Source organism: Neltuma alba, unplaced genomic scaffold (genome assembly GCF_004799145.2).
Source record: "Neltuma alba isolate B1F8T4 unplaced genomic scaffold, ASM479914v2 tig00013118_pilon, whole genome shotgun sequence".
In the NCBI taxonomy this organism is placed as follows: Eukaryota; Viridiplantae; Streptophyta; class Magnoliopsida; order Fabales; family Fabaceae; genus Neltuma; species Neltuma alba.
Window position 1 is genome coordinate 61,804 of NW_021637440.1, and position 26,543 is coordinate 88,346.

At 33.7% G+C, this 26,543-nt stretch overlaps 3 protein-coding genes across 7 annotated transcripts; 1 reads left to right on the forward strand and 2 right to left on the reverse strand.

Annotated features, from left to right (window-relative positions):
• The first annotated feature begins 1,195 nt into the window (after window positions 1-1,195).
• Window positions 1,196-4,530, forward strand: LOC114734577 (uncharacterized). Of its 2 annotated transcripts, XM_028922195.1 has the most exons (3): window positions 1,196-1,317; window positions 3,190-3,453; window positions 3,824-4,530. In XM_028922195.1, exon 3 carries the CDS (start codon window positions 3,842-3,844, stop codon window positions 4,337-4,339), a length of 498 nt encoding a protein of 165 aa, XP_028778028.1. In that variant the 5' UTR covers window positions 1,196-1,317; window positions 3,190-3,453; window positions 3,824-3,841; the 3' UTR covers window positions 4,340-4,530. The 2 variants fall into 2 exon arrangements, with proteins under 2 accessions (XP_028778028.1, XP_028778029.1); XM_028922196.1 differs by lacking the exon at window positions 3,190-3,453.
• Window positions 4,531-13,900: 9,370 nt separating this feature from the next.
• On the reverse strand, window positions 13,901-18,612 carry LOC114734587 (uncharacterized). Of its 4 annotated transcripts, XM_028922208.1 has the most exons (8): window positions 18,568-18,603; window positions 18,009-18,157; window positions 17,676-17,809; window positions 17,344-17,521; window positions 16,555-16,780; window positions 16,187-16,470; window positions 15,279-15,455; window positions 13,901-14,340 (listed from the first exon to the last, which is right to left on the reverse strand). In XM_028922208.1, exons 1-8 carry the CDS (start codon window positions 18,599-18,601, stop codon window positions 14,161-14,163), a joined length of 1,362 nt encoding a protein of 453 aa, XP_028778041.1. In that variant the 5' UTR covers window positions 18,602-18,603; the 3' UTR covers window positions 13,901-14,160. The 4 variants fall into 4 exon arrangements, with proteins under 4 accessions (XP_028778041.1, XP_028778042.1, XP_028778040.1 ...); XM_028922209.1 differs by having other exon boundaries at window positions 16,187-16,780; window positions 18,009-18,228; window positions 18,568-18,612; XM_028922207.1 differs by having other exon boundaries at window positions 16,187-16,777.
• A 3,837-nt stretch (window positions 18,613-22,449) lies between these two features.
• LOC114734586 (pentatricopeptide repeat-containing protein At1g10270-like) lies at window positions 22,450-25,354 on the reverse strand. Its single transcript, XM_028922205.1, has 2 exons — window positions 23,129-25,354; window positions 22,450-22,983 (listed from the first exon to the last, which is right to left on the reverse strand). Exons 1-2 carry the CDS (start codon window positions 25,269-25,271, stop codon window positions 22,814-22,816), a joined length of 2,313 nt encoding a protein of 770 aa, XP_028778038.1. The 5' UTR covers window positions 25,272-25,354; the 3' UTR covers window positions 22,450-22,813.
• Between the last annotated feature and the right edge of the window lie 1,189 nt (window positions 25,355-26,543).

Genomic DNA, 26,543 nt, shown 5'->3' on the forward strand with positions numbered 1-26,543 from the left:
TTCGACAGTGTTTTGAACATGATTATCTTCAATGGAAAAACACTCATGCTCAAGAGAAAAGGGTCAGGCTGGTCTTTCTTTTGGGCAAAAGAATGGTCCTTAATTTATATTTCAAATAATATATTTTTAAAATTAAAAAAATTTAAATATTTAAATAAAATACATATATTCTAAAATTATAAAATAAATTATAATATAAATATATATATTGGACGAGCACTGTAGTTTAGAAATGATGGAATCCATCATTTAAATCGTTTTAACTTTTCATCAATGGATCTAGTAAATACAAATACATGATTCATTTTATATAGACTTCTAAAGGATTGAGTGATTCTTGGCATATTGTGTTTGACATATCTAAACCTTTGTGATTGACACAAAATTTTGTGATTAGCATAATGTTAGTTCAGATTCTTAATACAAGATTTAATTGACTAATTTAAAAAAATTAAAAAAATTAGTTAAACTAGTTATTTGTTATAAATAGATATTATTTTTCTTAGAATACTCCTGTTAATCATGTATATTAGCTAGAATTACCATTTGATAAAATCTTTAATATGTGCAACTACTATAAGAACTACTTTGAAAAAATGGATAAATATAAAAAATAAAGTGGATTAGGGCCTTATAATTAAAAAAAAATTAAAAATCAAACAAGCTCTTATAATAAAAAATGGAGCTAGTATATAGTACTCCTCCGGTCCTTAATATAGGACCTAATTCTTGAGTTGGTTTTGGTCCTAAATATGAGACCCATTTATCATATTTATTAATTTTCTCTAAATTACCCCTATAGATACTCCTTCAACCATAATCAAGTAGAAGAGGGAGAGGGGTATTAAGAAAGATGATTATGGTGTTTTAGGAAAAATGTGTCATTTTTCTTATAATTAACTAACTTACCTAACTTCCTTAATCTAATCAAATTAGTTAAATGGGTCTTATATTAAGGACCAGAGGAGTATAATTCATGCAACCAGAAGTTAAAAGACAAGTTAGTTAGTTTGAAAAAGTCACTGGGCTCGTTGGCAAAAAATGAAAAAGAAAAAGTCACTGGGCTAGACCGGACCAGCCGGAAAACCGAAACAGACTAGACCCCGGGCTAATGTTCGACCCGGTCTGGTCTATGTTCAGCCCAATTCGATCAAACACTAGCCGCATGCCAGCGATGCCCCGAGTTGGGCGAAGAAAACGGAGGGAGCACAGGACGCAGCGGAGCACAGCGGACGTTGCGGCGCAGGACGGCGGATGTCGAGACGAAGGTAAGAGCACAAGTCGGCGAAGCGCTGAGGAGGAGGACGGTAGACAAAGGTGATTTTTCATATCAATATGCTTTTCCTAGATTTAGTTTCTACGCGTTCTTCTTCTTGTATTTTTCATAGGGATTATTCTTGTTTTCCTTATCTTGTCTAAGTATACTTTAGACTTCTTGGGGGCGGGGGGTGTGAATCTGCCAAGTTCTTCGTTGAAAGGGTTGACTCGGACACATCTTGGCCGGGCAATCCGCACAACTGTTACTTTCCCTGTATACATGACGAATTTCGACCATCCATTCTCGCTTTAATAGCTTTTTAATCCATGCTTCAACCCTTGGCAATCTGTGATCTGCTTGTTAGCGTTGATCTCTTCCACCATCCCGTGGCACGTGGACTCCACCTAACCATTATGACTGATTGTTTTGCTACCTGTAGAGTTTCGCCCTCCCATTTCTGCTAATAATACCTCAGAAAGTCTTTAATGGTTCTTTCCGTATTTTGTGGTCTCTGAAATTCCTGTTGATGGATGTGTGCACTCCATATAAACCAACAAATAGTCGCAAAGACTTATGGCCAACCATGATCCTCTTCTGTGTGACCACGGAATTCCATATTTAACTTCAACCAGCTCGTCCAGTCTGCATGTTGAAATATCCCTTCTCTCTCATAGGGAACAAGCTTCTTCCACACCTGTGCTGCATAAGGACAGTCATGTAATGCAAGTAATATTGAAATATCCTCTTTCTGTACCCCCATTGCTTTCTGGTTTACTATTATTTTTTTTTAATCAGAACACACTTGCATTAAAAAATATTTCACTAAATAACTTACACAAATTACCTAGTCTCTTATTACACTTGCATTATCTCCCCCGCATCAGTATCGCTGTGTTAAGTAACTAGCCCCTCACAGGCGAGTCACAATAGGCTGTGTGGCTCATTATTTCAGGCTCAATTAGTCTCTCATTAGTCCTCAAGTAATTCTAACAACTTTTGTGAACCTGAAGAAACCCAGACTTAAACTACAAAAAAAGATTACTTCTAGGGATGGCAACAGAGCAGGTTACGCAAGCTTTGGCCTGAAAGGCTCTCATTTTGGCAAACTAAAGTGTGAAACTTAATTCTACATTTTCAAGATAACCAACCATTATGTATAACTTGTACATGATTGCCATAGCCTAAACTGCAAACTTGTACAAATTTCAGACCCCCAAGAGTAATTGCAACGATAATTTATGCATTACACAGAATTTGGCATTCAGAGTTTAGCGAGTTGAAGAGACAATCTTGCGCTATAAGTGAACCACCTGTTGGGAAAAATGTTTTAGGTACATTCTTTATCAGCTGAAAACGAAGTTAGGGTACAGAAAAGAAGGGAAGGAAAGGCACAAGAATGAAAGTGAACCATGCATAGATGCAAGAACTATATTCAGATTCACTGACGGTATTCATTCTCCACTCTTTCTTCCCTCCTCTGTTTCTTTCTACAATATAGACGTGTGATAAATGGTGATTGATTCATTCAGCATTGCAATGTTTGAAATAAGGGTTTAGCTTTGGACAAGCAAACATGAAAACTATAATACAATAAATTAGCGCTGGAGAAGAGGTGGTCAAATAAGCATAGGAATCAAAATGATTCGGTTCCCGTATAATTATACATTTGTTGCATCCAAAGTTTTAGCTAAACATTTAGTGTATCTATGTCTAGCTTGCGGCTTTACGGAGTGACATATCTGATAACGCATCATCCAAATTCGTCCGTTACTCTGAAGGTGAATTATTGCAATTTGGAGCAAAAGATGAGCATTATCTCGTTCTTCATCTTTTTTGTCTCGTTAAAATCGACCGTTTCCCAAGTCAACTGTATGAAATTTTACTGTAATCGAAAAACTCAAGCTGTATGATCTAATAAATAAATTGAGCAGGAGCCTGGGGGATATAGACGGTTTCAATTCATAAAGTGGCCAACATTTCGTAATGGGCATCTAGGCAGAGCCTTAATAGTAGACGCAGTTCAGCCTCGCAAATTATTGCTGTAAACGAGTAAATTTCTGAGGCGGCTTGTGCAGCAAACAAAGAAGTGACTAGCCCCGCAGGAAGAACAGGCAGAAATTACCAGGCTTCAATGGTGTTTCGGGGAAGACAAAGTTCACCCAAAACTACAGATAGTTGCACTGACGCATTAGTCAGTTAGTTAACGGTTCTGTGTCTTCTCATGTATATACTCTGTAATTTCAGTTATGCAATGACAAGTTATTGTCTGTTTCATCCTTCTGGAGATTCTCCATATGGCTTATTAATCTTATGATGAGAGATACTTGCATCATAAAATAAATTAAGATTACTTTCTTCTCTTGGATCCTAGCAGAAATGAACACTTGGGAATTGCATATTCCTTTTATATTCTCTTATGACTGTGAACTTATGTGATTGTTTATTGCTGTCGATTTGATCCTCTTAATATAGCAACTTTGTGAAGAAATTTTGTTTCTTCATATGGTGGATGTGTATATGATTTGTACCACTTTCCAGCATTATATCTTTAATGATGGTTTTCAGGAAAGGAGTAAGCATATTATGGGTGAGTTTACTATTCAGATTAGCAGAGGCCTTGTTGATCGGCTTGTTCAGGATGCGGATATGTCAAAGAGAACTAAAAGAACTAAAGGGAAGGCATCAAGAGAGCCTCCTGCAAGTCAAAAGCAAACAGAGGATGGTTCTGTGAAGCCCAAGAGAGAGGCATGGCCACTGCAGCCTCCTCCTGTGTTCCTGCCAGCAACTTCGGAGTTAGAGGCCATAAGATCTGCGGTTCAGGAAAGTGAGAAAGCTGTGGAGCGATTGCAGAAGGAGGAGGAGAACGTGTTGGAGAAAGTAACCCAAAAGGCGAAGGAGTTGCGTGATAAAGAGTATAAGCTTCCAAAGCCAAAGCCCAGACCATGCAGTGGTGACAGTGAGGCTTGCTTGGCATGTTACAAGGAGCATGTCAAGGATCCCTTGAAATGTGCTAGTCTGGTTATAAATTTTGCCGACTGCGTGCGCAGGTTTAGACAAGAAGTTGAACTCAGAAATGTCTGAACACGAAAATTTTGCACAAATCCATGGAAATAAGCATTTTTGTTTAATATCACCCAAAACTGTTCTTTTGATGTGCTTGGAACGTACTTGGGTACGCCCATTCCTATCCCTGGCCCAACTCTACAAGCGACCGTTAGGTAAAAATGTTGTTATAAATTGTTTAAAGAAGATTCTTATTGCTGATGCATGTCTCTATATGCTACTTAAAGGAATCATGCTTATCATTTAAAATTATGACATGTTAAAATTCTGGTCGAGTACTTTATTAGCCAACACAAAAACTTTACTTTTAATAGCATCGTTTGAATTAAATTTAAATTTGATTTTTTAATTTATAATTTTTCAAATTGAGAGTTATAATTTTCAATTTTTTATTTTTTAAAACAGAAATATAAAAAGCATTAGCCCGCATATATATAAATATTGGGAAAAACATAACAGCAAAATTAACTGTCAACAATTTAATGAGTCATAAAAGCAAAAAAAAAAAAATTTTAACGTGAAATTATACCTATAAGTATGCCCGCTAGATAACGATTTAATAACTTTATTAACGTCTTTTTTAATTTAAATATTATTTTAATTACAACTGCTCTGTATATCCCGATTTAAATCACAAACTTTTGAACCACTGCGTGGATTGGTTGATTCATGGATGCGATTTTGAATACTTTGAATTGAATTAAGGTCCCACTTGATTTATTAGCAAGATGAGGTTTTTATTTGAAAACATGGACGAGGATTGTCGTGTCTTGTCCTAAATAATACTATCTTGGATTCTAAATATAAGAGTTAATTTTTTTTTTGCCAACTAAATATGAGTTAGTTAGGGATCATAAATATAAGATATCAATCCACCTTATCTTTCAAATTTATAATGTTTTTAAAAATATTCTTATTAATTGTAAGGTATTTCCAGCTGAACATAGTCGTAATGTACATGATTGAATAAGGTTAATTTAGAAAAATCAACGTAGATTTATTACATATAACTAACTTAACTAATCTTTTAATTTTTTCAAATTAGTTATCTAGATCTTATATTAATAATTGGAGGAAGTAATTGACCCTCAACTTATTTTATTTAAAAATTAAAATTGAAGAGGGAAAGCAAAGTACTCAACCTTAATCTCTGGTAGCTATCTGATGGCTACTTGCTGCTGTCCACTGCTCAAGATAGTGATGCATCTTTTTATATGTACGTATATGCCCAAAACTAAACAAATTATAAAATTAAATAAAATAAATAGCAGGGGATGGAATTCCACCACAAGAACCTGTACTAGTTTTTAAAAAACTGGACCACCCTATATTCAATATTATTGTCACGTTTTAAAATGCATTGTCTTAAGTTTCTGACAAATATTAAATGCATATTTATTGTTAAACTCCGAGGGATTGAATCGGTGATGCAGGGTCTTTGATAGCAGGGGATCCTCCTCTGTTTTTTTAATAAATCCTATTTTTGAAGATTGTAATGATAATAAATATATATCACAAAACTTGGGTATAAATCCCTCCTTGAGAAATTAATTGATAAATAATTCTAAAAAATTTTATGTAACTTAACTTTTCTTGTGTATTATTTAACTTTCCTATGATCCATCATTCTTTGTATGCAATCATATTCCCTTTTATGATATCTGCCTTTATACAACTGAACTTTTTTTTTTTTGTATGTAATCCACTTTTATTTTTTGTATGATCCATCTTCCCTATATGCAAACTAATCTTTTTTCTTTTGCCAATCATATTTTTTATGTATAACTTATTTTTCCTTGTACAATTCATTATTGTCGGGACAATTTGTCAATTAGTTTTTCAATAAAAAAATTTGTACCCAGTTTTCCCATATAAGTGATATTGCAAAATGTCTAGAGTATTAATTTTTTTCCATAAATATTCTTGTGTTAAAAATTGATTTGTTCACTCTCTCTCTCTCTCTCTCTCTGTGGTTTAGTAAGCCATTCTTGCAGTGAGAAGTGCTACCATGAGGCACCCTTCATGCCACTGCCACAGCAAAGGTGCCCCCGTTGACTTTCCCTTTTAGTTAGAGGAAAATTTCTTTTTGCCGTACAGTTAGAAGAAAGCTGCCGTTAGAATTTAATGAATTTAAGGGTTACCTTAGAAAATGTAGTTGTAACTGTTGTAAAGTTAAGCACTTAAAAAAATTGCGACCAATTTTGTGACATGGTGAACAAAGTTTCAGTCATAATTTTATGCAATCTATAATTATAAATATAAGCTCTAATTTATAGCGCAAATTAGATTACAATCCTGAATATAAAATTCAGTTTGTAATGTAAATTACATTAAAAACTAAATTTTATATTTAGAATAAGAGGTAGTATGATATTAAATCTCATCCTCTAATTTTTTTAAGGTAAGAGATAAACTCTTCCGAGATATTAAAGACAGAGGACGACAAACTTCTCTTTGCTAAGCTATTACGTACATAAGAATTAGAATTAATATTCTTAATCACTTGTTTAAATGATTCAAATTCCTAATGTTTATGTCAACTCGATATGGTTCAATCATGGTTTTAATTGATATCTATTTGAAAATAAAAAACAATGGAACTAGGGCAAGGCATACCTTGAAACTTAAAAAATACTTTCAAATGTACTCGTTGATTGTCCACTAACAAGATCATTACATTAGACGACAGAATTTAAATTCATAATTTTGTAAGTTATGAGCTGAATTTTTTAGCAACGGGACTCTTGTTAATTTTAAAAAGATATCTAGTTATGTGGGATTCAAAATTGGCCACTCACCATCCCAACTTCCATTGGCCCTCACATAAATTTTGGCACAGCTATTTTCTTTTTTCTATTTTAAGAAGATTTTTATGCCTGATGCATGTCCATACAAACAAATACTATGTTACTTAAAAAATCATACTTCCCATTCAGACCACTTATTAAATTTTTTTAAATATTATTTCCAAGATTTTTAATAAAATTGCAACATGTTAAAATTCTGCTGAGAGTATACTTCATTAGCCAGCAGAAAAATTTTACTTTTAATAGGATCACTTTAAGTAAATTTAAAGTTTATCTATTTGATTTAAAATTTTTGAAATAGAGAGTTACAATTTTCAATTTTTAAAATCAGGTTGTAGTATCAAATTTTATTTATTTAACGTTCTTATTACAGAAATAAATAAAACTTAAAAATTATTATTAAACAAATTATTTTTTTATTATCATATGGTTTTTTCTTACAAGAAATTATTATTATTATTATATAAAGTAGTTCACTTCAAGTAATCAATGCTTATTGGCCAGAAAAATAATAAATGTTTAGGATCATGAAAATCAAAAAAGGAATATATATAAAAATTAAAGTTTAGCCTGTCAGATATATATGAGAATACCTAATCGCTTGAAGTTAATGCGTGGTCCGCTTTCTTTCGTCTCAAGTCCCTACCTTCCTTCTCCTTCTCCTTCTCCTTCTCCTTCTCCTTCTCCTTCAAACTGTTCTGTGCTTCCCCAGAAACCAAACTTCAATACTTGAATATTAATTCAGCCCACAAGAACCTTCACAAGGTACTTTATTATCTTCTCTTCTCTTCCATGTCTCAATCTCTGAATTATTCTTTCTGTGTTTGATATAATTCTTTTCTCTGCTCTGATTCTGGTGATGTGTTTTCGTGTACGTTGTCCCAAGGAATTGCAGAGGGCGAAAATGGCGAAGAAGGGTTTTGGGAGGCTGATGGAGAATCTGAAGACGAAGATAAGCAAGTCGCTGAAGATGAAGAATCATTATAACGATAATAACTATAAAGATTATGAGCAGGTGGAGAAAAGTGAGAGTATGAGGGTTGAGATTCGCAGCAGAAAAGCCAGAAAGCTCATCGAAGATACTCTCAAGGTTGCTGATTCCCCCAAAATCAAATCCTTCGCTTTCTGATTAATTTTATAGTAATCAACCCTCCTTCCTAATAACTCTGTATGTACCCTTCAAAAATTACATAATTATATAATGTTATGTTATTTGCAACTCCTATCTCTCTCTCTTTCTAATCTCTGCTCATAAGAGACATATGCTAACTTACCCAGAAGTTTCATGTTTAAGGGGATGTTGAAAACCAAACTATAACTTTAAAAATGATTATACGGTAAAGAAATTTATGTCGATTAACGAAAAAATACTTTTAAAAAGTACTTTTGGGGTACCCAAACACCTCTTAAATCTGCAATTACGTTAAATACTTATTGGAAGAGCTTGTCGTCCATAGAAATCCTGAATAACTTGGTTGGGATTAGTTGGAGAACTCCAAGCACTGGATATGGCTGCAAAAATAAAACAAAGTCTCTCTCTAATCTCTCTCACCAATCTAATTATCACTGAAAATTTTGCAGTCTGAACAGTGGGAGGGGACATAATTAGCAGTAGTGGTCCTATCTTGAATTTATGCTGCTCTATGATATAGAAACATGCATCAAGTCATATAATTATGAACTTAATGAAACTAATTAATTAATTAATTCAAATTTAATCTTTATCAACAAGCGATACCCAGTAGTGTTGATTTTAGAGAGAGTCATATATATAGACGTTGGAGCTTTAATTATTATTTTCTCTCTGTTTTCCACTGATTTTCTGCCATATATGGTTTGTGTGATTATGTAATTAGAGAGATTGGAACTATGGAATGTTGAATTTTTGTCAGAATTACGAGTGTTCTTTGTTTGTTTGTTTAGCTTCAGAATTTATAGTAAGTTTTAGAAGATCAGAGTAAATTAATTTGTTAATATTTGTGTCCAAAGATTTATATAAAATTAAATGTTCTAAGTTGACTTTTTTTTTTTAAATGCATTGGAAAAGGCTCCGATGAAACATGCAAAACCGTCCACAAGTATGTGACCGTTTCCCAAAAAGTAAGTGAGCTCTGCGGTTATGGATGATCAAAAGTAACCTCCCAAGCTACCCAACGAACAATCAATGAATCACATTAACTGCAAACACCACCTCCACACCCCCTCCCAAAAAAAAAAAAAAAATTCTTTTTTGTGCCAGAAAAAAAACGAAATGAAAACTAGCAACAAACACATAGTCCATGTAAAAACAAAAAAGAAGTCCAATTTGTTCTAAAGTGATCAATTTTTGCAACTTTGCTTTTGGTGAAATGATATGATTTAATTGTTTTCAATTTTAAACTTCAATTAAGGGTTAAAATGTAAATTTGTTTTAAAAATTTTACTCATAAGCACTTGGTATTTGAAAGTTTCTATCGATCCAAATTTGTCCTGATAGTTTAAAATCATAACAATACCATTTATACCGTTAAAAAAGAAATGCCACCTATTAAAATAGTGATATTAACTATTAACATTTTTAATAAAGGATAACATTACTATGATTTTAAACTTTTAAAACAAGTTTGCATCCAAAAAAACTTCTAACAACCTAGTGTCTTAGTAAAAAATTTTAGCAAAAATTTGCAACTTAAACCTTAATTAAATTTTAAAGTTAAAAAAATTAAATCACATTATTTAAACAAAAGCAAAGTTGCAAAAATTGATCAATTTAGGATAAATTTAAAAACTTCACCATCATTCTTTTGATATTTGAAAATTAGTTGAAAATTTCCTATAATAAGAACCAAGAGTATACATGTCATTTTGCCTATGTGCCCATTACCCTTCCTCCCTCGATACTCATTCCATATAAATATTTATATCTGAAACATGAATTAAACTTAAACATATAATTGATTTAATTAGTTTAACTTGTCTATCCCTATTTTAGTTTTTCTCATTGCAATAATTGAATGTAATGACTATGTGACGGATTCCTAATCTAATTGCTCAAGCCGGATTCTCTTAACACTATTGTTAATTAATAAAGCCATAGTCAATAGTCAAGCATGTATACGAAATGTAATTAATTTTTTTCCACAGGTGTTAATCAAATACCAATCAATTAAAGTTGAACATATATGAAAAATCTGAATTGTTTAGAAACAATAAGCCATTCAATGAACCGATTGATTTTGAATAGGATAAATTACATGAATTACATCTGAAAAGCACATATTGAAGAAATTAGGAAAAAATTCCATTATTTAAAAATTAATTTTAAAAAATACCACTAAATGAAAGTTGTAAATTCTCAAAATTTAGTAGCTTTGATTAATTCCACAGATATAAACATTTTAATTTTAATGTCACTAAAAAATCCTCATCAATAGGTGTGCGCATATACAAGTTTTAAAATTTCCTATAACTATTGTATACCTCGAATCCTATCGCAAACTTATTTATAATCTAACGACACGAATACTTATTTTTTTTATAAGTAAAAAATTGTGGGTTTAATTCTGCTTCTAATTTTCTAATTTTGAACAGTTAGCGTATGTACCTTTAATTTCAAAAAAAAAACTTAAACCTTTAAAAAAAATAAAAAGAAAATTAATTTTCAGTGTAGTGAAAGATCACTTGGCCTTTTGACTGAATGCTGTCTTTTGGGTAGGTGCTAAGATCATTGCAAAAGCTGACATCAGCTTTCACAAGTCACTACCATGTCAGCTTTACCGTATTCTAAGGTGAAAGAACCAATATATAATAAACAAACAGCATGTATATAACCGACAAAAAAATACCAGGCTGCGTTCACGTTATATCTTTGATTCTGTACGAAAATTGGAAAAGCTAACCAACGGGATTAAATGTCGCGGAAGGGACCAGTCTCTTCTCTAACATGACAAACTAAAATTCAAATTCTCACAGAGAGATGTTTATATTTAGTGTCTAACAATATCTCGAATAGGATTGTTTTCAATTAGAGGACTTTAACAAAAAAAAAAAACAATGGAAAAGCTGGGGAATTTTTAAAAAAATCCTCCTAATTACCTAAAAAAATAAAGGAATTAAAAGAAAAGACTCACCTGATGCATTTGGAATAATGACCATAGGCACATTTTATATAATTCAAGACAAAACTCTTTTTATATATTTATTTTATATTTTATAAATTATAATTAAAAAACTGTTTATAAATTATCTTAAATGGATGCGTAAATGAAGAATCTCGTGTACACAAATCAGAATATTTACTGAAATCCCAGTGTTTTATTGTGCCGTTTTTGGACAAACAAAACCCAGAAAACAAAAACACACACAAAGACAAAAGAGGCACAAGATCCCAATCCCCAACGAATCCGACATCTTTTATTTTTGGTACAAGGTTAAAGATAGGAAAATTATTTACAAGAACTAAATTTAAAAACCATTTATTTTCAGGGACCATGTTAATACTGTTGTTCAAGCATTTGACACTTAAAGGTCATTGGAAATATGTAGTTTCCAAATTTGTTCTTTGAAAATATATATACTACCTCCGATCCTTAATATAAGACCCTATCTGACTTTTATTTTGATCCTAAATATGAAATTCTAATTCATTTTGTCTTTCATATTTATACTTTTTTTCTAAAGTAACCCTTCTAACAATGATAGTTCTAGTCAATACACTTGATTAGCAAGGATATTTTAGGAAAGACAACACATATTTAGGACAAATAACTAACTCAACTTACTTCTTTAATCTCTTCAAATTAGTCAACTGGCTCTTATAATTAGGACCGGAGGTAGTATTTTTTAAATTAAAGTTTCGGATGATCCTAATTTGTGATCTCCAAGCCAGCGCCAAGAGAATAAAGTTAAAGACAGAGATGTGGGTGGATGTTGGCTTGCATGTGAAAACGGAAAACAAGGGATGGCATGAGTCAGACATGACTATTATATATTTATATTACACTCTGATGGTGTCCAGCATGTTTTCAAGTGGGGATAGAGTCTTCTGCAGTATCTTACTAACCTTTTATTCTTAATGTAAAAATTTGATAACTAATTTACATGTATTAAAAAATTAATTAACTTAGTTATTTTTAATAAATAAGTATTATCTTCCTTAAAATATTCTTAATTATATACATTAGAATAAAAATATTTTAACATGTGTAATTACTATAAGAACTACTTTAGAAAAAAATTAACAAATATGAAAGATAAAATAAATTGAGATCTTATATTTATAATGAAATTAAACTTTCAACTAACTCTTATATTTACGACATCTAAAAGACTAGGAACTTAAATTATGTAATGCAATATACAAGAGAGAACATTAATTTCTTTTTATTATAACACATTTAACTTATGAAAGCAAGTTGATATTCCCTCAAATCCGATATATAAGCAACGGCTAATCAATCCGGATAGATCAAAATATTAATTCAAATGAGCTAAAATTGATAAATGTGTCAGAAATATAATTATTTTTCAAACATGGTATTCTTTTTTAAAAAATAAGTGATAAAAAATGCATTAATTAATTTAAAGACAAGCATTTGATGGGGTAAAAATGAAAGAGCAATTTAAAATTCCAGAAAAAAAAATTGCTTATATATAGAATAAGGGAGTAATTAATATGCCATCCTTTACACCTTTGTTAGATAAAATTAAATAAAATGTAAAAATTTTAAAATAAAATGAGAAAGTGAGAAATTTAATTGGTCTGTAATTTCATAATGCAATTGAGGAAAATAATAGTAACTATTAAATTGAAAAAGCTAATAATGCAAATATCAGAACACAGTGTACCAGGTACCCTTTTTTTCCTTTGGACCAGATACTTGGTACCCATTCATTATTGAGAAAATAATATCTACCCAGGAGTCTTTTGAAAGTGACTTTAACACTCAAATGCCCCTGAAATCTTTAGCACGACAATGGAAGAAAACAACAGACCAAGGTGAATCCTACAGTGTGCTGCTAGCTCTCTTCATTCTTCCTTTCCCCCACTAGTTTTATCATGCGAATCATTGATAATGAAGAACCCAAATGCAGAAAAACAAAAATCATAAAGGCAGAAAACAAAGAGAATAAAGAGAGCAAGGAGACTCATCCTTGTGACAACGTTGACTCAGAAGTCAGAAGTATGGGATCAAAACCCTCCAGCAAGATCGTGAAGCCTTTACTGGACAGTGACTAAACTAAAAAGGGTAGCATAATAAATGAGAATCCATGAGTTCCCTTTTTTTCCCCTTCACTCACTCTCTTTTTCCTATTTCATATTTTCTATTTTGGATATTAAAAATTCGTTAACTCCAAAAACCAATATTATTATCAATATTCAATATACATTCCATAAGAAGTCACACTATTCATAAATCATGAAGAGTGACTCGTTTTCAAACTTTGTATATTGTACAAGAATCACCTAGTTAATATTATACAATCACTCAATCACATCAGTTTACTCTACTGTCGCAGCACGGTCAAAATGTACAATAATGACACGTCAAACTAAGTCAACAGTATTTTTGCTGATTTCCAAAGAAATCTCTAATACTTTCGCAAATTAAAAGTATAATGTTATATACTATCAAATTGCGCGTGAGTGAGGTGAGATTTGTGAGAGGAAAGGTTACTGTACTACTGCTAGCAACATGCACCAATCATTATTTGATCAGTTTCACATCCTTTATTCAAATGCGTAAATGATTTGAAAATTTATCAAAAAAGATGTAGAATGATCATGAGTTCATGACATGGCAACCCTTCTGAATCGCTGCACCGACTACATAGTCCCATAACTAAAGCTTGTTCACTTTATTTCAGAGAAAACCAATTGAACAATTTCAACGAATTCCATCAGGAAAGGTTTACACAAACGGCATTTACTAACAGAATTTCCTAATATCAGAAATATGGGTCTTGAGTACAAAATATGCAGCAGAATCATAAGCAAAAGATTCAGTACGCATTTAGGGGACCCAGGAAGGTGGATGCGTAGGAAGATATGCACTAATGTGAATGATTATGGTAAAGCATCCGAAGATCCTTACAGTGATTGCATGTCCATGGCAATAATGGAGGATCCAGGCAATAGGAATGGATTTGTCGAATGTGGCAAAGATGGCAACTCATGAGCAGATCCTCAGGTTCTCGTCCCCGGCAAACAACACAAGCACCTCTCTGTGAGGACTGTATAAAAGCATAGAACAGACGCATCAATACAAAAGAAATTAAGAGTACATAAACTTCCTGCCAAATCCGGACAACAATGAAATAATTCAAACATGTTGCAAGATTATACATTAACATAGTTGAAGAAAACATCTCAGAAGTAAACATTTTAAAGGTCTAAAGTGGATGGTCAACAGTTACAACATGCCAATAGGATCAAACTTTTGTGGACACAAGCCCCATAATCACAAATGACTTTTTATTTTCAATTTTGCGCGATTAATTTTCACAAGATTTAGTAGACATGTTGTAACCTCGATATAGCCTATAAAGGTGGGATCAATCGTCTAATATGTGGCCATTCATAAAATGGTGAAAAAGACTTTAATCTTTATTTTTTCACATCTAGATGTTTATAATCAACACACCACATCATGCTTGTATCACTATGATTTCAGCAACACGTAACTATTGAAGTTCACTGATGCAACAAGATTAAAGTCTTTTACAACATTTTATGAATGGCCATAGATCAATAACACACCACATCATGCTCGTATCCCTAGTGGGAAAATAAATCATTGTCATGAAGATATGAAGCTATAAACACAAATTTGGGACAGAAAACACTTGAAAGTTGTTCTATTTTATTCATTAGAAGCTATCTACTCACGTAGTATGGTTTAAAGGTTTTTTTTCCAATCACATGGCACTGAGCATGCCCCACTTGTCAGTTGTCAGTTTTACTTTTATGCAATCCATCAGACTGCAAGACATATAGGAACCATCTAAGTTAAGCAAGAGAGAATGGGGGATCATGCTAAATTTATTTAGACCACTCTGATGCGATTATAGGTATTCAGAAGCATAGTGAAAAGAAAATAAATTTCTCTTTAGCAATTAGATTATCAGAAGCCAAAAGTACAGAGAAGTGAATATTAAGAGGACAAGCATACCTCAAAACCATAATTTGGTTGCTCTCGATCCATAAGAAAAATAATATCTGAGATTGGAATGCCACATGGGATTGTTTGGGAATATATCTTTTGATCCTCGGCCAAATCCTCATATTTAATGATGCTGTCAAACCTTGACTTGCACAAGGGACACGTTGAGATTTTTCCCATTGTAGTCTACAGATTGACAACCATTCATGAGAATGAAACAAAAATTCAATTTATTATTTCTATTCACTCTTAGTTCTACAGAATAATAGCTTCAGATGACTTTTTCACACATAGATGATCGTAGCCGCATATAAATGAAAATAAGACAAGTACAAATTACAGATTTGTTCCATTTAGCAATCTACATTTAAATGAGGCGTGAGTGTCGGAATGGTGAATTTCCTGCCTGTAAAAGGATGCCAGAGTATCACGTGCCATTTATTTTGTAAACAAAGTGAATAGAATTGGAATCGCATTTCATTGATATAAATTACACAGTATAACGCTGATGCATATATACACTCACAGGAGACAATCAAAGGATGGGAGATAAGGAAAGAAATCATATTCAAGTTAACACCTAGTCCCTTTCTATCTAGAATATTACACAAATATTTACATTCAATATCAAATTTTAGAACATGCCAACAAATATAAGTTGTTGGCAAAATTTTGGTAGCAAAATTAGCATTGTGAATTTGATGGCTCTAAAAATTCTCCAAGACAACAGAAGCCGTTTGGGTTCATGGAAAGTCTTCTAATAGGATTAGAAAAAAGGAATTTTGAATGAAAATCAATAGAAGATAACATGCAAAAGAGAAGATTATGTAACCAATGAAGAGTAGAGCAAGTCAAACCATATGATATTTGCATGATTAAGAGAAGAAAAATTTAAACAAAAGGAATAGAAGCTGTACCCTATGATCAACCCAACTCTGGATACAAGAATAACAAAACCTATGTCCACATGGCAAAACCCCCCGTGTTGAGCTGAATTCCGTCAAACATATGACGCATGACAACTCTGTTGGCTTGGGTAAGTCAGCCACATGACCATCCTGAATACCATCTGCGGCCTTTTCAAAACACTCGTCTACTGATATTTGCTCGGCAGTAGGCAAGGCATCTTGTACGCATGGAGCTGAAATTCTTGTACTTGATAAATTATTCAAATCTTTGATTTGTCCAGTGACATTTGATGCTGCATCGATAGCTATGTTTTGATTATATGAGTCAATATCTGATCCTTCTCTATTTTCTAAAATAATAACAGTAGAGACACCACCAGAAAGGCTAGAGGAAGCTACAGTATCAGTATTTAATCTATCCATTCTGCTAAGGTACTCCTCAGAGTTCAAATCAAGTAAAGGAGCTGAAACTCCTTGAACATTCCTTTTCACAAGCCTTCTTCTGTGATGAGAAGGACCAGCATCAGTAGCCACTCCCTTACTACCGGAGATCTTTCGTTTATTTGTCCTTGACCGTCTGGAAGAAGTTATTGGCTCCTCCTGCTTTTTAAGAGAAAAGAAGACAAATAAGATCAACAGATATAAGATGACAAAGTAAATTAAAGCACCCATGTAAACATATTTTCGTGATTTGTCATGTGACTTGGATCATGTTCCTAGTACACACGTTTTTATTTGTAATTCCATTTAAGAATGTACCAACATAAATATTCTAAAGCACATGCTTTCAGTAGAAGGGATTAAAGATAGTCAAAAGAACCCTTCCAGTTAGACAATCAGTTTTATGTTTTTATTTTTTTAAATTTCTTATTTTGCATTAGCTGCTTAACATAAATTCCTTGAGCGGAGTACTCACGTCAGACATAGGGATTTGTCATATGCTTCAGATGAACCACTTCAAAAACTAATGTTCTAGCATAAATTTCAAAGCAAGCATACTTGTAGCAACAGCTAATCAACGTCCAAATTAATTCACCTATCCATCTTCTAGAGTGCCATCATAAGCATTTTGGAATATAGGTCGTAGGTACAAATGTACAACTGCAAGTAGCATTTAGTAAAACAGCAATGAAAGAGGAGGAGAGGGATTAAAATTTTATGGATACCTCGTTCAAATAAGAATCTTCCCTGACAGAATTTCCGGAAGCTCCAGAACTGATGTCAGTTGTTTGGCTTTTGGAGGCAATGTCATCTGATCCATGTTTAAGCACTTTATTCTTAGTCGAGCTACTCACCCGAACAGCAAGTGGAACTTGCAGCAAAATGGGCCCCACCTCTTCTCCACTGCAAGAAAGTTGAACACAAGGACAGATTTATTTCAATTCTACAGGTGATAGTGGATGCTGAGAACGATTATAAATCATCACCAGGTTTTCCTTTCACTAAAGCAGAAGCTATAGCTCCTCATACTCCAATGAGAAGAAAATATCAAATTTACCTTTTCAGTCTATAAGATTCCTCTGGAACACGCCTTCCTCGCTTTAAACAATCTTCAATCCACTGGTGATTCACTATAACTGTTCTGAACTTCCGAGCAAGATTATATTTCCTTCCTTCAAATCGCCAACAAATCTGACCATTTTGGACCAGATAAAAAACCATGAACCATGAACTAGTTTCTAGAACCAAGTATAAGAGTAACTATTACTCCAGAAACTTGTATATTTATCGTCCCGCAGTTTTCTATTATTTTCAATTCATCTCTGATGGTCTCTTTTTTTTCTTTCTTCTTTTTTTTTTTTTAATAAATTTTTCAGAAAGATAGACTAACCAGGTGCGTGATCGATCGTGACATTGCGCCAACATAATTTGCACCAGCATGTGAAATCAACTTGATAAGATTGAATCGCTCTGTTCCATGATAGCCACTCACTGTTGCCACCACAGACTCCATACCTTGAATTGGAAATGGTATGGATTCTGTAAAATCGTGGCAGTAGTATGATGTCAGTACATACAGCACAAAATGAGACAGCAGAGAGAACGAATTACTGAAAATTGAAAATCAAGTTAATACTCTCAGATCAGAAGTAGTGCCTTATAATCAAAATCCCACGCTATTATGAAAGATAGATGAATGTAGTTTATCAAGACGAGAATCTGTATAACCTATAGAAAATATTTTCCTAAGCAAGAACCGGAAGTTTAAGTTTCCTTTTTGTAGAAAGGCGACGGAAAAGAAAAATAAGAAGGACTGTGTTCTTTTCGGAAGCTTTCTTCGCCTACAAAGGCCGAATCAAAAGCCCTAAGAAAACAGTCACTTTCCTGACGATGAAATTGAAATTGAATAAGCGATGTTATGGACTGAGACAAAGAAAAGAGAGAATCACCTCCATATTGCTGTTGAAGCTGATCTCCTTCCATGTTCTCCAAAATCAACATTTTGCCGGGAAACTGAAAGTTTTAAATCTCAGACGAAGCCAGTTATTTACGGGACCCGAATGTCGGAATCGGGTCAGGATAGATGAGTCGGATTGTGCCATTCAAATCGGGTAGGTACCGGTTTTGGGGGCTCTTCTTTTGTTTTATTTAAGCAGCCTCTGCACTAATATAAGTATAACCACGAGCCTTCAAATTTTGAATCTTGAAAGAAGAACCATGTTATTTGGTTGCAATCAAAATATTCTGAATGAATTTTTTTCATTGTTCATATTCATCATTTTTAATATTTATTTTTAGTATTTTCAATACTCAGTTTTTTTAATTTTTTAATAGTCATTTTATATGCTTTCAATACTTATCTTTCAGGTAAAAAAAAAACCTTATCTTTCATATTTTTGACATTTATTGTTTATTTTTTCAAAACTAAAAATATAGAAGATGATTATTGAAGTTTAGGGGAAAAAAGGTTGAGTATTGAAAATACTAAACATGAATACTATAGATGTGGGTTGGAAGATAAGTGAAAAAAAAAAACTTGGGAAAATTTTAATTTCAACCTAAAACCCCAGCCTCTGTATCAAATTTTAAAATTTTAGGGTTCTTAACTGTAATTATTATAGGGTACTTATCAAAATCCGTATCCAATGATGGAACTATAGCTTTCATGCATAATTAAATGTATAGATTTACTCGTCAATTATTATTTTTAAAGATAACAATATAAGATGGTAAATCTATCATTTGATTGGAGAATATAAAATTAATCGCAGAAAAGAGTACTCCAAAAGGGTAAAGGAACATGAAAAGAAATACTCTAATAAAAAGATTGAGCACAAGGTTTTGATTATCATTTATCAACTTATTCAAAAATTCAGTTGTTAATAAAACACAATAATACCGTACAATTCATATAATTAACCTGCCTAGTGGGGTAGCACTTTGTTGGTGTTACTGAAAAATTATATTTACTATATTTTACTTTAAAATATGATAGAAATACAAGTAATTTTTAATCATATTTTTATTATCTTGTCTTCACAACCATCTGAAATGATATTATATTTTCTGGCTAATGACACCTTATTTTAATTCTTCAACCATCTAATATTATATAGGCTTTACATTCACACTCAATATGTTCACCCTCCTGAACAATTCAAGTTTTTAAATTAAAACTAAAAATAAAAATGATCCTCGTTTACATAAATAGCCAGACTCTTTTAACAAAAAAGCATAAAATCTAAAAAAATATAAATCATTCCAATAATTCTGATAAATTATATTAATTTTATATAGTATATTGATTTTCTGTCGGAATAAAAAAAATATGTGATATTGATTTTCTATTTCAATTGCTTTATTTCTTCCTCACTCTCACTCCTCAGAAATAGGAATGCAATTGTTTCTCTGTCTCTAGCTCTTTCCTCTCGACCCGTTTGGTCGCAAAAAGTTGGACGGCAAGATCGTTGAAGGGCATCCTTCTTGGGAACTTTGCTTTATAGTTCACTATATTGTTCTCATCCTACCATAAATGAAACTTCTTTATCAGTCGGAGAAACTAGGAAGGTTACAATAAAATTGCATAACTTCACAAATGCTCTTTTAGAGGGAGAAAATAAAGCGAGAGAAAAAGATACTACATATTAGCCTGATCCTCTTTTACTGATTGTGAATGAGCGAGGCTGTACAACCTTTAGTTCATCTTTTTCGATACACAAATGTCAGAGTACAGGGCATGAAATAAATCACCATACAAAATGAAAATCACACTACATATTCTTAGATATACTCTCAAACCAAAATTACTAAAATTTATATCCGGCCAATTGCCATGCTAGCATGGATTCCAAATGAAGTGTCTCTTTTTTTTTTTTTTTGCCAACGAAATGAGGGGTCTCCTCTGAAGATTAGTAGTACTTTTGGACCTAAATGTAAGAAAATTAGTTTTTATATTTAGAACGTAGTATAACAGAAACACACATATGATAGTGCTTCTGTTAAAAATCATACTGAAGAAAAAAGGATTCGTGTAAGAAATTAGTTTGGTCATAAAAAATACACAGGTGCAAATTCTTATCACTACATCAGCAAGAGAGGCCCTAGTTTGGGAAAATTTATAAAAACAGCTAAATCGAGCCTTACGCAGTGTAGAGCCTAATAACTAATAAGCAAGCAATATTATTCATGACTTATAAATAATACAACTTAAGTTTTACAAATATATAGTAGATTCCACAAAACGGTAGAAACTAACCAACCCTTTGGGTGCATCCGCATGGAAAAACCAAGATTTTCAAGTCTTTCGTGCAGGAGGGGCTCATGTTTCTGAGTCCAAAATTCCAAACACGGGAGGGGGGAAAAAAAAAACTCGGTGATAAATATGCAACAATTATAATAACCGCCTATATCTGGTTGCAAAAATAGGATGGGGAACCACCTATTCCATTGATTAGCATATTTCAGTTCAATAAGGACTCAAATCTAATTTTGTAGACAACTATGATGGGGGTGAACAAAAACTTGTGTAATCTAATTTTATCTAACTGTTTGATTCACTGAAGGCGCATGGAGCATAATAGCTCGAGCAAAATTCTTCCATCCATTCACATGACATTCATAATGAAAGAGCAACCCGATAAAGTCACTTGCAGGGGACTGCACTCAGTAACAAGAATCAGATGATAGCATTAACGCCAACATCAAGTAGAAATACAATTCACTCTACAAGGGAATGCATTTCCTAGAAGACATAACCTGCATGGAGTGTATTTTACATTCTGCTCTGCTTGAATTTAGCCCCATTGTGCAAATTTCCGCAAGCAGCACAAGTCAATGTCCAAAAAGCGTTTGCTCACCAGCCACTCGCCGGATTTCAAATTATCTCTTTTGCAGCTTGAACAATATCATGTCAACCAGAACTCATGAATCAAAGTCAATATCATGTCAACTAGAACCTTTCAACACAAGAAAATTTGGGAAATTTGCAGACATTAAGTTCATGTCAAACTATAATGGACTTCTCAGAATTTCAAGACTTACTCATCAACAAATGTTGATAAAAGCCACACATACTAATCCTATGCTCAAGGGATTTTTTATTTTGTGTGATTAAAATATACTCTTTAATTGCATTTTATATTTAAACGTGAACTCCAGGCAAATTATCTGCAACTGTTTCACCGCAATATATGGTAAATTTTTTTACCACAGAAGAATTTCAGGAAGAAAAGAACTGATTTGAGCCTACCTTATTAGGGATCCGCCAGCAGCAGATTCATGCTGCAAGATGCGTCTTGATGATAACTGAATCAACAAATGTCCACCAGTATTGAAACATTGAACTGATTAACTACAAATGACATTTTATAACCATAGCAGATCGATAGACATAATCTGAGAAAGTATGCAACAACTTCCAATTAGATAGATCGTATCAAGCCCGTATACTTCTTTCAGGAACATGTCAAACTGCAATCCTTATCCCTTGAATTTGTGACATGACAACATTACATGAAAAAATAACTATTCAACTTGCAACCGTATCCCTATTCACATTGATTAACTAGATTCCCTTGGAAAACTATGAAATGAACAAGGGAATCAACAGACAAGAACCTTTCCCGTTAGTCATTTAGAGCCACCAAGGTGCTTTTAAAAATTTCTAGCATTCCTTTCCAGTCAAACATATCAAGCAAATCAATACGTGAGAAACTAACAGTCCAACAACTTATTAGATAACAATGCCTCAGGCTATCCGGTGTTAATTAATGAAAGGCACGCTGCACACAAATACATGAGCCCTCTTAATACCATGAAAAGTAAACGTTACATCCAGAACAAACTACGTATGAATTCATTAAGGCACATGCCCCCGAGGCGAAATAAAACTCACATAACTTTCAGGTGAAATGAAGATATCAGAGGCAGTACAAAATTATCTACTTGCCAAAAAGTCAAGGTCAGAATTACAATAAATAAATTATAATATGAAATATGAAATATTCATTACATCCTATAGGGACTAATAAATGAGAATATTCCTGTATCTTCTATTAACTCACAAACACCTCATTATTGTGGTTTCGAGATTTTGACCACTCTGGATTAACATCAGAGGACAGTTAAAATGATGGCATCTCTTCTCCAAAGTTAAAAGAAAACGTGCGTCACCAGGAATGCCCTGAATTTCAAAAATCAAGCCACCATCCTTTGAGGGACTTGTAATTGCTGTTGACTTGACTCCTCAACATGAGGAGAGCCAGATGGTGGCTGACAAGGTTTGGCTGCAACAACTGATGGTCCAGAGACTGAATAATTTGATGTTGAAATTTGAGCTGCTTCCCCAGAAGATGGATAATGTTGAGCTGCAATTGGGCATAAAATTAAAAATTAGAAACCAAAAGAAGAAGTGCTCACTATCTGGCCAAATTGTCATTGAATAAATTAACTCATTAGGAACTATTAATCCAACTGATTATTCAGGAACCAGAGTAGCTTGTTTAACAGTACCTGAGGGTGTATAATATGGTGGTGACATTTGCAGTGGCTCCCCAGGTGATGGATAGTGTTGCCCAACAGGCTGAGGTGAAATCCTTGACGGTGGCATATGAGGGCTAGCCATTTGATGAGATGCACCCCATGAAGGTTGATGTGTGCCTATCATTTGAGAAGGCTGTGGTGCATGCTGCTGTCCCATTGTTGGAGATGGAGGTGCAGAAGGTTGCCTGGCATGATGAGGTGAAATACCTGATGCTGGCATGTATGGGCCAGTCATATGATGAGATGCGCTCCATGAAGGTTGATGTGTTCCTGTCATTTGAGAAGGCTGTGTGGGGTGCATCTGTCCTCCCATTTGAGGAGGCGCAGAAGACTGATTCTGTGGTCCTGTCATCTGAGGAGGGTATTTAGCTGCTGGTGGTGGACGGTATGGAGGCCTTGGTCCAGAAGGACGAGGATTGTGTGCCCATCTATTCATGCCAAGAAGTCTCTCGATCTCCTCACCCCTCCCAGCTTTCCCAAAAACCTCAGTTACAAATTCCTTCAATGCAGGAGTTACCCCCACACCATACCGCATAACTTCATCCAGCAAATCACGGCCTTTATCTAATAAACCTTCACCACAGAGTCCCATTACAACCACCTCATAGCAAGAAGGTTCTGGCTTGGGATCTTTTTCTCCCATCTTACTCAAAATCTGAGCACAATCAATAGCTTTGCCATTCTTGATCAGTTCATCAAATACCCTGTTACCAAAGCTAGCAACCACCCTCAGACCAGCATCCACCATTCTGTTAAATACCCTCAAAGCATCATCAATTCTTTCCATTTTCAAGTAGGCCTCAATCAAAGTCCTATGGGTTGGCACATCCGGGCTTAGTGATTTTGAGCACAGTTCTTCAAACAGAGTTTCTGCCTCTGATATCATCCCATTCTCACAACATCTAGAAATGATATTATTGTAGCCTGCAACATCCATGGCAAAAGGCTTTGAATTTGCTTTCGTCCCAACCTTCTTAAATGTTGCAAGGGCTTCTGAGAACTTCCCAAGCTTAAAACACTCATTAACCATTATATTAAATGTATCCGAGTTAACAGCTTGGAAATTTGGAGGAGTGTGGTTGTCTAACATCTGATCAAATAAAGCCCAAGCCTCTTTTTCTCTACCATGCCTAAGCAAGACCTCCAACAGAACATTGCAAGTTGCTGGAGTCATCCTAAACTGTCGATCCATTAATGACCTATATGATTCCATAGCCTCCTTATTTTTCCCCTGATTGAAGAACCATTCCATGTAAGTTGCATTAACAACCCCGTCATACACCAAGCATCTCTCCTTAAGCTCATCAAATAGCTCATTTGCCTTCTCCAAGTTTCCCAAGTTTAAAAACCCAGAAATCAAATTATTATAAACCAAAGAATCCGCACCGTGCCCTTTATTTAACATTTCACGCAAAAGGTCAACAGCTTCACCGATCCGACCAGCATCAATCAAACCTTTGGTAAGGTGTCGATAAGTCACAGGGGACGGGCTGAATGGTGCATTAGCCATGATATGGCGATAAACCTCAAGACCCACATCAACTCGACCCTCATCACAATGGGTATTAATCAAATTATTGTAAGATACAATATTGGGCACTATATTAGACTGGTTGAAGAAAAACTGAAACAAGGAAATGGCATCGTTATACCTCTTAGCCCGGTACATGGCAGCAATAATGGCATTGCAGGTGAAAACAGTGGGGCGCGTCCTAGAGAAAACAGAGAGACGCGCGACCGAAGAGGCAGCATCGAGGTCACCGGCGCGAATAAGTGATTGGACGCGATTGTGTAGACTGAGGCGTGGTCCTACCAATGCAGAAGTCGAATCAGGCAGGCGTGGCGCGTTAGGGTCACGCGAGGGAGATTGCTGCGGAGGGGGGCGAATTGCATTCAGGGGCGGCTCGATGCGGAGGCGACGCTTACGGCGTCGGCGCTCAGCGGCGGCTTCTTCGGCGGAGGAAAATGCAAAGGCACGGTTTTGTGAGAGGTGGCATGGGTTTATATTAGAGTTCAGGTTCGCATATTGGGTATGATGGAGGTGGTTTTGACAAGTGTTTTCGAAGGCAGATAAACGGCGGAGGGAACGCAGAAGAAGGCGGTTGAGCGACATGGATTCGTCGGAACAGAGGTGATGAGGGAGGGCGCGATCTTCTGGTCCAAGAGAAAGACCAAGCAAGGGATCGAACCGATAGATAAACCCTAGCAAGTCAGAGGTTTAACCTCGTAGCAGATGAAGCGAAAATATTAATTAATTAATTAATAATTCCATGGGATATTAACAAAAGAAAATTATGAGAAACTACTTTTTCACAACTAAAATTTAATCAGTTGTCAATAGAAACTTTAATGATGAAATTTAATTTTAAAATAGAGATAAATATAGTTTCCTAGAAAGTTCTTCCATTTTGTATCAAATCATAGTTTTATCCTTACCTCAGTGATAATTTTATTGTTTGAATTTTTGTAATATATTAGGCTATATAACAATGAAACTTTTTTTGTGTGTGTTCAAGGCAAAATAGTAAAGGGAGAATCCCAATTAAATCCAGCCGAAATACCTAAATTCAGATTTAGGCCTACACTTTTAATAAATTCTTAATTAGGCCATGAGACCTAATTAGGGATTTCTAAATGTTATTAAATAACCAGAATGCCCTTCTTCAATTAAAAAAAATTGATTAATATACCTCTCCCAAGTAATTCCTCATCTCTTATGATTTTTTTAGACCAAAAAACATATAAGTAATTTTACAATGTTTGAAATTTGTATATATAACTTACACTATTAAAAATATTTTAATAAAACATGTTAAATTTCAAATATAAGTAAAATTATAAATATAAGTAAAGTTTAAATAAATTTTTTTATTTTCAGTTTTTATAATTTACATTAGTTTTATTTATTTAAACAATGTTGGATCCAACTGAAAACGTAAATGATTACGATTTAATATTAAATTTTTATTATAATTAAAATATTTTAAAATTTTAAAATAAATATTTACAACCTGAAAAAAATATTTATTTAAAGATTACTTATATTATAATTTGAAATGTTTTATGAAAATATTTTGAAGATTTTAGTTATATTACCAAATTTCAAACACTAAAAAATTATTTATATTTTTTTGTCTAAATATTAATAATAAGAGATGATGAACCACTTTAGAGGGATAAAATAATCAATTTTTATTTTTAACTAAAGAGGGGCATTATAGTTATTTAACAATATTCATCAATTCCTAATTAGGTCTTATGTCCTGATTAAGAATTTGTTAGAAGTGTAGGCCTCAATTTAAATTTAAGTATTTCAGTAGGATTTAATTAGGAGTTTTCCAATAGTAAAAAGGATCTCGTAATTGTTTTTTCCCAACAGATTTCA